The 14,479-nt window shown below is 44.5% G+C and overlaps 2 protein-coding genes across 2 annotated transcripts in view; both read right to left on the reverse strand.

Annotated features, from left to right (window-relative positions):
• Positions 1-1,383: 1,383 nt before the first annotated feature.
• On the reverse strand, positions 1,384-4,016 carry mlnr (motilin receptor; the record flags this gene model as incomplete). The annotated part of the gene is made up of 2 exons (XM_079166771.1): positions 1,384-1,691; positions 3,239-4,016. 2 exons carry the CDS (start codon positions 4,014-4,016, stop codon positions 1,384-1,386), a joined length of 1,086 nt encoding a protein of 361 aa, XP_079022897.1.
• A 4,549-nt stretch (positions 4,017-8,565) lies between these two features.
• The window catches only part of fndc3a (fibronectin type III domain containing 3A), a 40,609-nt gene continuing 34,695 nt past the window's right edge, over positions 8,566-14,479 (reverse strand). The window contains exons 22-26 of the mRNA XM_079165957.1: positions 13,292-13,650; positions 12,492-12,704; positions 12,001-12,167; positions 10,780-10,904; positions 8,566-9,690 (exon numbers count right to left, since the gene is read on the reverse strand). Of these exons, the coding sequence (XP_079022083.1) occupies positions 9,367-9,690; positions 10,780-10,904; positions 12,001-12,167; positions 12,492-12,704; positions 13,292-13,650 (1,188 nt within the window). The 3' untranslated portion in view covers positions 8,566-9,366. The remainder of the gene's footprint in view (positions 9,691-10,779; positions 10,905-12,000; positions 12,168-12,491; positions 12,705-13,291; positions 13,651-14,479) is intronic.

Consider the following 14,479-nt stretch of genomic DNA (forward strand, 5'->3'; position numbering starts at 1 on the left):
TCGTGACGCTCGCTGAACTTTCCCCAGCTGATGGCAGGATGGTCTGTGGCATATAAGCTTTTACCCGCGCTTCAGACAGAGATGAATGGCTCAGTGAAAAAAAGAAAGTGTGATGAGGATGATTCAGCCCAGAGCGACTTTGTCTCTTTGTATTTGTGCAAACCAAGGCCTGATGATTCATGGGCAGAATCATGACAATGCTTTTTTAAAGAAGGAGCTGTATGGCAGACAGAATCTGCAAAACTCTTGAGTTTATTTTGGGATGTTGTTCAGGTTATAAATAGATAACTTTGACGTTTCCTCTCTTGCCAGAGTGCTCGTGGTGCAAAAGTGTACAATTTCTCATCCAAAAAACGCAACGTCGCAGGAGAATTGAACAACGGTGTCAAGATTATGCAAGTGGAAGCAATAAAAGCAAGAAGCTCTGCTGCTGCTGACAAACTAATATCTTTTCTTCCTCTTTGAAATGCACTTAGAGCGGCCATTACTTTGAATATGGTGATGCAGGGACGTTGGTTGCCGGCCTTAATCTAACTCAGAGCCCAGGTAATATAATATCTCTGTCAGATTACAGGATGGCCGGCACGTATGCAGGCCCCAAAACCTCAGGGCTCAGCTGGCCCTCTGTACCACGCACACAGACATCAACTGTCTCATTTTCTTAGTAATGTGCTTTTATGTTCTATCTATTCACGAGAGAGATGGTACACAACCCTGCAAACACACACACACAAACCGGAACACCCAAAGTCAGATCTGCACAACTAATGGACCACAGCTAATAGGTTCACTTGTTTTGTTTTTCTTGATTTATGGAAGCAACACACAAACCGTATGATAACAACTACACACCATACATTAAACAAATCCAATCTTACAACATCATAAATGATCGTGTTAAATGTGGCAAACGCCATCTGTGGTTCACAAAGAGGGATGACTTGGTAATCAGCGCTGTGGATTGATGGTAATAGTGAAGTGAAACAGTGCACATGTTCGACAAGCGCACAGACACCAAAGCATGCAGGCAGAAACATGCAGCGGCACACAATGTATAGCTTGTTTGCATGACGTGTGACACTGAAACAGGACAACGTGAATGAATTCTTATTTTCCTCACAAACACAGAAATAAATGAAATGCGACACGGTTGAAATTCATCATCCGGTCCCTTCGAACAAAACGCCATTAAATAGTAAATCTGAATTTGCGTTGAGAGTGCAGTGAAGCTCTCAGCCCTGCTTCCCCCCCTCAAAGACACAAACAAAATGGAACAAACATTCCTCCTCTACACATCTTCATCAAGTTTCCTCTTTAGCTGCAGTCCTTGAACTTTAGAGAAGCCTGCAAACTCTCCCTTAATGGCGAGTGTGCCGAGGCTCCTCAGACCCCAGTGAGGCTTTCGTTCAGGGTGGAGATGTGGTCGGTCACGCACAGCTGCCTCTGGCTGCGGTGGGCCTGTCTGGACCGCTGGTGCAGCAGGAAGAGGCGTTTGGCTGCGGCCCTGTACTTCCGAGACATGAGGTTGTAGACGACGGGGTTGATGGAGGCGCTGAGGTAGCAGAGCACCATGGAGGCCATGTTGAAGTTCTGGCTCAGCATGGCCGTGTCGTAGTCGTCCACCTGGGCGAAGAGGTTCCTGCCGATGTGGTAAGGCAGCCAGCAGATGATGAAGGCCAGTACCACCACCACTGAGCGGGAAACAAAGTCAGGAGGGGGAGAGGAGTTTCATTCAAAGGCGGATTTAAGGAATAGCTTGGAAATGATGATTTTACTTTTCCCCCCGTTCTTACTGAGCGTTAGAGGAGAAGATTGATACCAGAAATTCTAAAATTTCTCATAAACACTCAGCCAATCTGCTTCATTAAGACTGAGTGGGAATAGTTTGATTAGATTTAATTGACAGCTGCATCTTTTCAGTTTCTTATATTGTTAGATTCAGACTTTTTTTTGTTTTTTTCAACAGAACCCTGCTTCAAAGAAACTGATAAAGAAACACTGACATTTATTAATGACCGGCAGTAATTACCATCAAAAGAACTTTAACCCACGCACAAACACACTTACGCGACCTGCCTCGTTCCCTTAGTGACGGCGGCCTATAATTGGCCCCAACGATGAAGAAACATTATCACGATTCAGACAAGTGAGCGAGCTGATTACAGCATATATATGTAGCAGAAATGCCACTGAGGAGAAACATGTCAAAAAAAGAAGATTTATTTGGCTTCTTCAAGCCAGAAATCTCAGCGCTGGGTGCGCTAATCACTGTGTCACTGGTATTGATCAAGAAGCCCCCGCAGATAAAATGACCATCAATTTGTCCGATGGGGGCAGTCATTTCTACAAGGATAATAAATGTCCATTCGGTAATTAGAAGAGGAGTGTATCTGGCTCTACATGAGCCTAATTATCTGTGAATTAACCAGTTATCTATGAATTGAAGACCTACTCACACAGTGAACAGATGCCACGGTTCTATCCAGATGATGTCTTTCATCATCGACTCACTCCTTACATGTGTGACACCGGCAGATTTAAAAAGGAGCCCAGGATTGTGGGAGCATGTAAATTTCCATTATGGTTGATTTATGGAGGGCTCTGATGACAATCCAATTTGGGATTCAACAAATGTGGTTACAAATGACAGCAAGTCTGACAATGTGAGCTCTGTGCACCGTGTGCTCAGCTAATGAACAGCATTAATATCCTAATGGCTGCATCTTGATTGAATATTTGGTTAATACAGATTGGCCTGGCCACGGTCCTTTACTGTAAAACAGGGTTTCCTGTGCAATATGCCAGAGCTGCAAGTGAAGCCAATCAGCATGCGCAGTGGCAGGACATGATTAGCTTCAGACAAAATTAAAATAAAAAAGCTGGATTTGATAGGACAGGTTTAACTGCTTTAGGTTTTAAATGTCGAACAAATCAGTGCTTTAGATATATATGAAAACAACATTTTAATTTGCGATGGCAAACACACACACAATAGAGCCAGTGCAGAAAACAAGAAACCCTAGATTCTACAGTAATCTGTCAGCCTGTTTCATTTTTTGCCTCGGCAGCAGCAACGAGCGGCAGAATCATTTTGTAAACAGATGGATTTGTGGTTCAAGCTTTTTACCTACAAAGAGAGTTTCATCTGCTGTCGCTCCTCAATCTGAATTGTCTGGCAATGGAAAGCAGAGAAAGCTTTCAGAAAGCATAAAAGAAACACACCTCTGTCTGCACTCACCCAGGATCTTGACTGTTTGTCTGTGTGATCTTTCACGGGCCAAAGCGCCCTGCAGGTCGTTTTTGCTTTTCCACAACTTGCACCCGATGGAGCCGTAGAGGAAGATGAGGCAGAGCATGGGGCAGAAGAAGTAGGTGGTGGACACCCACAGCATGATGTGCAGCTGCCCCGAGCTGATGGCGTAGTTGGTGTGCTTGCACTGCCGTGTATTGTAGTCTGGGTGTGTGTCATTGTCGTACTCCACCCCAACCAGGAAGAGTGTGGGAGCTGCGGACACCAGGGCGAAACCCCACAGGGCGAAGATGATGTACTGGACCCTGCGCCTGGTCACCACCACCTTGCTCCGGAGGGGGAAGCTGATGGCCAGGTAGCGCTCGATGCTCAGGGCCGTGATGTGAAGGATGGTGGCGTAGGTGCAGCCCTCAAAGATGTAGTGATAGAAGCGGCACACCGGCTCCCCGAACAGCCAGGGCACGTACTTCCACAGGCGGTACAGGTCAAAGGGCAGACAGAGGAAGATGATGAGGTCAGACACCGCCATGCTGGACAGGTAGAGGTTGGTGGTGGTCTTCATGTCCTTGAAGTGCTGGATGATGAGGATGGTCATGGTGTTGCCCGTCACCCCGATGATGAAGATGAGGATGCAGATGACCGTGACGGGGATGAGGGTGGAGGTGGGGAACAGGGAGCCCTCGTAGTGGTGGTCGTCTATGTTGTACTGGTCCATGGCCTCTGCTCCAGCAGCACGAAGGTCCACCTGGGGTCTGGTCCAGGGCATGCCTTCCTCGCTGAGGGCTGGCACAGCAAGGTGTGAAATCAGGACTCAACAAGTAGCTGAGGAGAGAAAGATTAGACCGTCACAGGTACACATATAACTATCCCTCTATACTGTACATTCTGTCGACTTCACATTTCTGCTTACATGCTGTGGAGATTTTAGAGTATTCGTTTTAATTCCAGGCAGCTGTTGGTTTCTATTATGTACATTGTGAACATCTGTTTGCGGCATCTTGGAACTTGTTACTTTACATAGCTAATTCACACGGTGAACGTAAAGTCTGCATTATTTCTTTTCATGATTGTTGCAAGGTGATGTTGTAAGGGCATTTGAAATGATTGCCCTGCATTTGCATGTCGCAAGAATGAAAGATAAATGCACAATTTCATTTTACACATCTCAATTGTCTACACAGAAATCAATGGAAATCAATGGATACCTAGAAAAATACATTTAAAAAAATGTGAAACACAGCAACAAATTCAACTCAATATAAAGTAAAAGCAGTGTGTAGTCAAAAGGCAAAATCACTGGTGTGACTTCTTCAATTCAACCGTAAAAGCAGAAAAAAAACATCCCAGTGTGAAATAAATCATTGCTGGTGACTTTACCTTTAAAACTGAACTGAATCCTTCAAACCTTTGAACTTTTTTTGGTCTCTGTCGTGTTGCTGTGTGTCGATGGAGAGCAGCAGCAGCAGCAGCAGCAGGAGAATCTCATGAAGTGGCAGAGCAGGTCCCTGATGCTCAATAACCAGTCGAGCTCTGGTGAAAGACAAAGAAAGGAGCACCTCCTCCACAGTACCCTGAGGAGTCGGGGAGCAACAGGGAGGTTGTCTGCTGTGCGTGTGCGTGTGTGTGTCTAAGTAATCTTCCTAATCAAATGACGACAGGACAGATGACGGTAAAAGGCATAAGATGGAGGCAATAAGATTTGAGGGAACCCCCCACCCCCCACATTACCAGCTCTGCTCCTCCGGGAGAATAAATGCAGATTGAGGATCATACTAATCTGGACTGAGCATGAATACAAAAGAAGTAAACATATAAAAAAGGGATACAACTGTATTAACTAATGCATAAATCAGTGATATTCAAGGGTGTTTGCCAAGCTGTCTGGAAGATGTCACTGAAAAACAAGTTCTGTGTTTGATTAATTGAACACCAGCCCAAACTGTCCGTCTGCTTGGCTTCATCACTCCACACACACACCCACCAGCTCATCTCCTCCTCCTCCTCCTCCTCCTCCTCACTCTCACGTTACCCATCAGGCTTGTTATAATAAACTTAACTTCAACAATGCTGGTTAAGAGGAATGCCGTTCTAAGAATTTACATAACGTTTGGTCAGTATTTTGAGGTGTAACCAGGGACTTAAAAGGTCAAAAGTTGTGTGAGTTCTTCCACCTGGTCCCGGTTTACACTCTGGTTTTCAATATTAGAATACAAGCTTTAATTTAGTGTGACCTCCAGCAAGTCAGTGCACAGTGTTCTTGACTTCACATCCCACTAATCCACAAATTCTGAGGTTTTCAGTCTGATTTAAAGTTTTGGAGTGGAGTCTTTTAACCTCTGCGGGTCAGTATGACAACTGGCCAGTACCGCCAACTAGTGTGCTGCAAGTAAAAGGTCATGAACATGGACGGACGTTTGTTTTTCAGTTCCTGATCTACAGGTTTTCCTTGTTGTGTCCAAGTAAACAGTCACCAAAGCCCGGCAGACCTGCTGGATGGCCAGCGGTGTGCTCTGTTGGTTCAGAGCCACCATATCCATTAAATCTAAATGAACCTTTGTGGCAAGAGTCACACTGACATTGAGGTGTATTTGCGTGTTTACACTGAGCTGGTCCACAGCCGGATGCACCACTCGGACCTCAAGAGGGGGCAGCAGGAATGTCCCTCCTCTGTCATTGTTGACTCCTGTTAAAGCAACGCGACAGGGAAGGCTTGTTTGCACTTTCTTTTCAAAAATAGCTTTCCAGTCCTCCTCTCAACGAGAGCCAATGTTGCACACAGAATTGGCGACGGAGACGAGTAAGCCCGCTTTCACCCTCATTAATCATTGCTCTCCTGCTCACACCACTTAGGTGTGCTTGAGCAGTGAACAGGAACTCTTCTAGCTTACTCCAGAAGCTTCCATTTAACAGGGTTTGTCACAACAAAATTGAGACCAGACAGCCAGAGCACCTCTGTATATTGATGTTCGGTTGGTAGTCGATCATATTCTCCTGAATGCTTTGGACGCAGATGTTGTTGTCTTGAGAGACAGACAGGAGGAGAAGAAATGGATGGGAGCTTTGTCTATTGGCTTTAAGCGGATGTTGTTGCAACCACCTGTTTTTATCATCATGTCAGAAACAACAATGGTGGTATTCCAGCAATGTAGATGATCTTTGTACAATGACAGCATCTGACAGGGTCCTTCCTTTGGTTTACTTGAAGTCTGAACTCTATGTACTGGCACAATCTGCCCGTAATGTGGAGCTCTTCAGATTCGTGGTTGGTAAAGGTTTTTGTAATACACGTCCCTCTGTTAAACTAAAATATAGACAATAGATTGACAGCTCTGTTCCTTGGTCAGATGTGAGGTTTGTAATGATGCCGCACATGAAAAATAAAAAGGACAAGGCAGAAGCCCACCATGGTGCGGGGGCTGCAATAATACCACCTACCACCTGAGGTGATGCGATTACTTCTGGTTTCTCGTCGGTGTGTGTGTTTCACCAGAGGTTAGTGAGTCTGAGCAAGCAGCAGCTGAGGCAAGCACTGTTGTCAATGATGGCTGCGAGTAACACGTATTTTCATAGTCAAATAATCTAATTATTTTTTGATTAAAGTCTATAAATCAAAACATTTTAATATGTCCGAGCAACGGTCTAAATTAAAGAAACATGCCTTTTACAATCATGAAATCAAAGAAAAGCAACAGCTGGAACCAGTGGATGTTTAGTGGTTGTGGTTGATACATTTCTTTAACAATTAATGGATTATAAGAATATCTGACCGTTATTTTCTGTTGATTGATATCGATATATAGACTGATTAATAAAGTGTTGGTCAGAAACACGTTTGGGGTTTTACCTGCCAGCCAATCAAAAACAAGTATTTTCATGGCTGTTATATTTGATGAGCAATCCAAAGACAAACATATTCAAACAGGATTAAGAATTATAAATCTTTTATTGTGCATGGATCCTTTGTAGATATCATGGCTATACAGATACACTTTAGATACATATCTATGATTATACATTTTCCCATAACGAACATTTTAAAGTGATATGTCTGGTAGTATGTATAGTATAACAAATTTTCATTTTGGAATGTACGGTGTATGAGGTAACTGCAAACATTCAAATTACATAAAAATGGTCTCTATTTTTGTGCATATTTTACTCATTTTGTAGCATTTTGTTAATCTCCCCAACCAAAGGCAGGAAGCCCAGGATGGAGAGGTGTTAAAATGGCACATGTTGCAATCGCTATCAAAAATAGGAATTTGATTTCTTTAAATGACAAGGAGAAGACATTTGCAGAATGCCTGAAGGACCAAATCATGTAATTATCCAAGACGTTTTTTTTGCAAGGTACCTGTATTTCATTTTGACGGTTGCAACAGCAGTTATCTGCCCCCCCAAACCAGACAACACTAGACCCTACAGCCAGATTACCACTGAAAAGTCAGCGTCAGAAATCTGTCACGAATACTTAACACACAGAGAAAAGGCAAATTTAGATTCACAGGAAGTACATGATATAACACATTTTGTATTTGCCATTTGCGTTCCATGATTCATGAGTACTCGGGATTTATTATTTTCTCTGGAGAGTATTAACTTATATTACTTCAATATTATAAAAAAATATACTTCACACATGTATGACCTGACGAAAAAAAAAAGAAAAAGAAATCACAATACATAGAACTACTTTCCATTTCTGTCCCGATTACGTACGTTTACTAACATCAAATAAATGTTGCAAAAAAGAACAGTAAATAAAACACATTTTAAAGTTTACACTAAAACAAAAAAAGCAACAAAAAAAACCATCAAAACTTAAGAGAAATTAAGAAAATTCTCCCGAGATTTTTTTCCTCTCCAATTAAGGCCTCTGAAACAACTGGTACTTACTTTTTTCTGTTTTTTTTTTATCCTCTTTTTTGTTTTTGCTGAGAAGATCAGCTGTTTCAGTGACACATTATGTGGTACTACAACTTTTAAAAACACCCAAAACACGAGTAGGGTTGCACAATCTCAAAGTGTGTTCTATAAAATGCATCACGAGACCAAGACGCAGTCAGTCGAGGTTTTCTTTCACTAAGGTGCAAAAATCAATTACTGGGGGAAAACAAAACAAAACAGACATGTAAGCATACATTTTTTGTGCTGAACAACAATATTTCGGAGTAAAGCAGCAGTATAACTATATGATAGTAAAAATAATTAGAATTCGCTGTGAGTTTGGTTTTTGTTTGTTTTCTAACTTTATACCGAGTCTTCTTTTTTTTTTTCCTTCAAACTTACAGGTCCTTGTGTCGTCACTGTACAAAAATATACTAACATTTCTCCAGTCATTTTTGCATCCTTAAACATTCTGAACATCAAAAAGGTTGGAAAGTGCTAAATGAACGCTCTATAGTGTGAACAAGATTCTCTTTCCCCGTTTTTTTTTCTCGCATTAGAAGCCTTAAACTCCAGCCGGGGGTTAAGACCCTTCATCTAGCCCTGAAGCCCTCCCAGCCGTGCACCTCTGTGGCATACAGTATACACATCTGGACCCCCACCCCCACTGTGCAAACACTGGCCCACCAGGTCCCAAGATCAAACGGCACATAGGCTACAGACTCACCTACACACTATTTTTGGAACACATCTATCAAAAACGGTTTCATACTGGATACATAAAAGGAAATATAAATAATGACTATTTCTATACACATATATATATCTATATATCTATATATATCTATATATACTGTAATCAACAAGTACATGAGTCTTCTCCCCAAAATAAACCATCTCCCTGTTCTTTCTTTAGCGCGGGAAGCTGATGCTGAAACAGAAATGTGAACTGAACAACAGATACCACAAAGCTGGGACTGGATGACGAGGAGTCACAGAGTACCAAATAAGGTGTTACATCCTCAATTTCTAACGGCTATTGAGCGGTTACTCACCAGCCCACCCTTCCTCTGCACCCCGATGCAGCTAACGCGATTACTCTGTCGACAGCGGGAGGGGGGGGGGGGGGGAGACAAACAAACAAAAAGGTACAAAACGGAGAATACAAAACAACATAAAGAGAGGGAAAGAATAAAGCTATAACCCTGCAGCTGGGTGGTGCAAACTGCTTATTTAATGACAAAGTACTGGATGACAAAAGCGATGAGGATGGCGATGACGGCGAAAACCATGAGGAGGAGGAACGCGCACTGCTCGTCCGTCAAGCTCCGCCTGGCTCGGTTGGACTCCGTGCCGGCCCTGGAGCCCGAGGTGGCCGCCCCGCCGCCCACCGCCACGTCGTTCCGCTGGGGAGAGAGGGTCACCGTGGGGCTGTAGGGCCCGCTCAGCTCAGGGGCGTCCTGGCACTGCCTGATGGCGCACACCCTGAAACGGTAGTCGCTGTTGGGCTGCAGGTTGTGGACGTGGAAAGATGTGGCAGAGCCTTTGTAGGCCTGCGGACGGGAGGGAAGAGCAGAAGAAGAAGGGCGATTTCAAAAACGGAGATAGAAAATTAAATTGTATTTCATCATGGATGAATTATCGGTCTCTTTCTCATCTTTATTCATGATGTTTATGATAATATGTCACTGAGGGAATGCTATGATTAAGCTGCTTTGAGGACTCCTGAACCTGGTGACAAATATTGGAGGAATTAGGTTTGTTGAATTTAATTTGCTGACAAAATGGTTTCCATTTTACTGCTTCTGCCTAATGGATTGCCTTGCAGCTCTATATAAGTGGCGAGCATAATAGTGGGAAAAAACAGTTATTCATCCCTCACTTAGACTATTTTCTGATTTTTTTTCAGAGTTATGTTGTTTGTCGCCGTGGATGAAGGGGGAAGCCATCTGCCTTTGCTGTTTACCCAGCTGACACACCCACACGTCTACAGACAACCTGTTTGGTTGCTTTTACATTGAGACAGTAAGCCTCAAATTGTATTAAACAAATTCCTAGTTATATTGGTTATAAATAAGGAATGTAGTAAAAAAGAAAAAGAAAAAGCCAATTGAAACTATCAGAAGTAAATATAAGTCCCTTATACAGCAGCCTAACTACACTAGTCTGCTTAGTTCAATCAAACTCCCATCTGGAGAAAATGAATCATTATTTCTCATACATGGCCTTCAGAGTCGAGGCCACCGGGACTGACAATAAGGATTGAAACAAAGTCATGCAGGATGGCAGCCACATATTTAAACTCCCTGATTCAATCGCCATGTATGATGTGGTGAGATTATCATAAGCCTGCAGTGGCCATTACTCCAGGTTAACATGGCTGCAGGCCAATGAGAGGGATGAATGTGCTGGCAGGGGCTGGACACCTGGGATACCTCATGGATCAATGACCTTTGCATAATGGGCAATTTAAAGCCAGCGGTGACTAATGCCGACCGCCGCAAAGCCGCGGTGAAGACATTAAGGCCCCGGGTCCATCTGTATCCTTATCTGGATAAAAAGGCCATTGTGACGAAAGCCGCAGGTAAGGACATCAAATACAAAGAGGGGAGAACAAGACCTTCACACGACAACATCAGTACCTGTTTAAACTCAGAGTTTCCCATCATGCACTGCAAGGTGTAAATGATGGGGTCCCCCTTCATGGGCAGCAGGGCCTCCCATGCGACTTCGCAGGAGTTGTCATCCAGACGCTCCACTTTAGGGACTGGAGGATGGAGGAAGAGAGCGCAGATGTGATAAAAAAGTAGTGCTGAAGACGGGAGACGTGTGCAGTAAACTCAACACCTACCACTCGAAAACAAGAGATCCATCTGATCAACAAAGGATTTCTAATGCCGAGGAATAGGAGGTACTTTACTTCATGCGTCATAACGTCGACACCATAAATGACACCATCTGCCGACAACAGCTCTTGTAAAGTTTGAAGTTGTATACGTGGTGCATGTGAAGGGCAGCGCCACATTACTGCCGCTGTGATGTGTGAAAGACAACTTCAGGGAAAAATAGTCTCATGCAGTGTAATCTAAAAAGGGTTATAATTTAGAACAAAACCACATTTGCTAAAGCTGAATTCCTTAATATCAAAAAAAACTAAAGAGCAGACGAAATAAACGGCAAACTGTGAATTTTCGGTTTAAATCAGAGCTTCTCCTCAAAGTGCAGCTGCTACAGAAACCTTTTGCTTTAATACAAGAGAACTCACTTTTGATATGTGCACTGGCTCAGCTGAAGAATAAAGGGTGACATATAATAACTATGAGCCATGCTCTTCTTTAGGTAGGTGGCATTTGAAGCAAAAACAGCAGCAGTAAGTGTTTGGTTTGAACTAGTGAAGAGCCCGTGGTGCGGCAATCACGACAAAACACAGTGGCAGGGATTTTTGGCGTTGTGACGGTTACTCCGAATTCAGACGGTTAATGGTGGGAGACTCCACTTCACTGTGTGGGGAGACAAACATTGTTGAGTAACACCATACGACTGCTTGAATCAAAAGAGATGCCGCTTTGAGAATAAAACCCACGTCCTCATTACTGACTTCAATGTGTCGGATCAAAAGGAGGCCTCTGCAAAGGCTGGTTGAGACCGGAGCACGGTGACAAACGACTCGTGATGACAGCCGACAAGTGAATCTCGGGCTGCCGGGTCTTAATCAAATGCAAGTCAAACTCGGATCAACTGAGGTTAAAAGCGGAGCACGCCGGCTGTCTGTACGTCAGCAGCGAGTGTTTGTTAAGATAATAAGAGCTGATCTACACCGGGGAGATAGAGAGGGAGATAGAGAGAAAGGACAGACACTGTACCTTTCACAGGGGCCGGAGGAGAGCGTGGGGTGGTGAATGTGTAAACATTGGAGAAGGGCCCTTCGCCCGCCTCATTAAAGGCCTGGATGCGGAACGTGTAAGAGGTAGACTCATTAAGCCTCTGGACTTTGTGTGTGTGGCATGGTCCTTTATACAAGGATAGAAATCTGCAATGACAGAAACATGGAGAAAGAGAAAGGGAGAAAGGATTTAATGAGCAAAACATGACAAAAAAGCAAACGAGACGAGTGACTCCTCAGTCAGGAAATATAACTCTGTATATTTCCTGACTGAGGAGTCACTCGTCTCGTTTGCACATCATCAGTTCCCGTCTCCCTGTAACGACACTCTGTCTGGAGCATTACTTTCTACGTGCCCCGCCCCTCCTCGGTACAGTCCTCGGAAGCTTTCGCTCAAACACCGGCCTCCTCTCTTATCGAGTTATCTCTCGTCAGGTCACTTCCTCTCGTCCTGACTAATGGGCCACTGACCTGCCGCTCTTGTCCCCCATCTGCAGCTGGTACTGGAGGGCGTCTGAGGTGGCGGCTTTGGCTGGGCCGTCGCCCCACTTGAGCCTGAGGGTCTGGTGGCTGAAGGCGGTGCACTCCAGGCGGGGTGGCTGTGGGGGCAGGGGCTTCGTCTTCAGCTTGAAGGTGTGACTAAAGGGGCCGGCTCCCAGGCTGTTCAGGGCTTGGATTCGGATCCTGAGGAGGAAGCAAAAGAGGAGGTCAAGGACATAAATGACCTGAGCACAAACACTGCAGGGACAGCCAAAGTGGCATAAAGTGGATTTTATATTGATGTTCAGCCTCACATTTCATGTTGTTTCGGCAACACTCATCCTGAATAAAAGCTGAGAGTCAGCGCTTTATTTCACTCTCAGCCTTTAGTTTATTGCAACAATAAAAAACATGCCTCCCGACTGCACTGCATAACTGTCACACCTCTGAGTGGGCTTAAAACATAAACCTCATGGAGCTAAACTAGTATTAAATACAACCCGTGTGGGTGACTTTCTTAAAACTCTAATCCACGGCGGACATTTAATTTAATTTAACGCTGCGTAACTTCAGTTTCCTGTAAAAATATTTTTTTGTCCTAACCAGCTGTCAGCCCTTGTCAGAATAACCTGGATTTACAAAGGTAACTGATCACATTTTGCGCCGGTTGTCCCCTTTGGTATCCTTTTGTACAAAGCAAAACAGTGTGTGGTGTGCGTGTGTGTGTGTGTGTAATCAATTCGTAAAGCAACATTTTGTAACCGCTGTGAGTGTGATGAGGAAGCACCGACCTGTAGCTGGTGTCGGGCTGCAGATGCTGGATGATGTGTTTGGTGACGGGACCGACAACAACGGGCTGGCGCTCGCCGAGGTCGATCAGGTAGGAAGTGATCTCAGAGCCGTGGTCGCACGGCGGGTCCCAGCTAATGCCCAGGCAGGTGGATGGGGAGTAAAGAGGCGGCGGTGGCGGCCGGGAACCGCCGTCCTCCTCATCTTCCTCGTCTTCATCTGCGTCGTCTGCCGGGGTCTCGTAGTTCCGCAGCGCGGACTCCTTCAGCGCGTAGATGTTGCTGACGCCTGCGGGCACGGAGCAGGGCGTCTGGCACAACACCGCCTCGCTGAAGGGCCCCACGCCGGCCACATTCACAGCCTGCAGACAAAAGAGAGACAGCTGATGAAGCCAACGTCAAGTCTCGCTTGGGACAAGGAAGGACACGTGTAATGCACATGATTGAGCACAAGGTGGCATTCCAATGTAAACAGAACTGCTAAGTCCGAACGAGTGTATTGTTGTTATTCTCTAGCAAAACCATTAAGTGATAAGGTTTAAGTCTGGTTATATAGCTGGACCAGAGTGTGATATTTAGGGGTGGTCTGGGTACAAGTACAGCCTGTCCTGTGGACCAACAGTAGGGGGAATAATAAGCCATAAGTAACCAGTGTCTCCACTTTCTTCCTTTTTTGGAGCACAAAAGCGGCTGCAAGAGTACAGCACGGTCTGAAATTTCAGCCTGAACCACACCCGAGGGACAAAGCCGGTGTTTTAAGGCCAGTCTGTCTCTGTTTTTTGCTAAAACGCTGGCTCAATTGGCCACAGTCTAAAAATGCATTCAGCGCTACAGCAGAATACAGACACGGTCTAACTCGCTGCACGATCATCATGATAAGGTAACAAGTGAACCAACTGTAATTTAAGATTATAAACTGTGATAATTCAGCTCTTAGCAAGCATTAGTTAGCCAATCATGACCGGCAGGGACACACTGAATTAAACCTCTGCCAACCAATACCGCTGATCCTAAAAAAGTAATCATCGTCTGCTACGCAGTTGCTTAATATATTCAAACTGACTCATCCCTTTGCACTGATGTGAGAAGAACATTACGTCAAAAAGTTCACAAATGTTCTCCAAATCACTAAAACCTCAAGGAAAGAATCTCCAAAACCTGAAAACCTTTCCCCACTGAGCCACAATGGCT

This window comes from Pholis gunnellus (genome assembly GCF_910591455.1).
Source record: "Pholis gunnellus genome assembly, chromosome: 9".
Taxonomy (NCBI): Eukaryota; Metazoa; Chordata; class Actinopteri; order Perciformes; family Pholidae; genus Pholis; species Pholis gunnellus.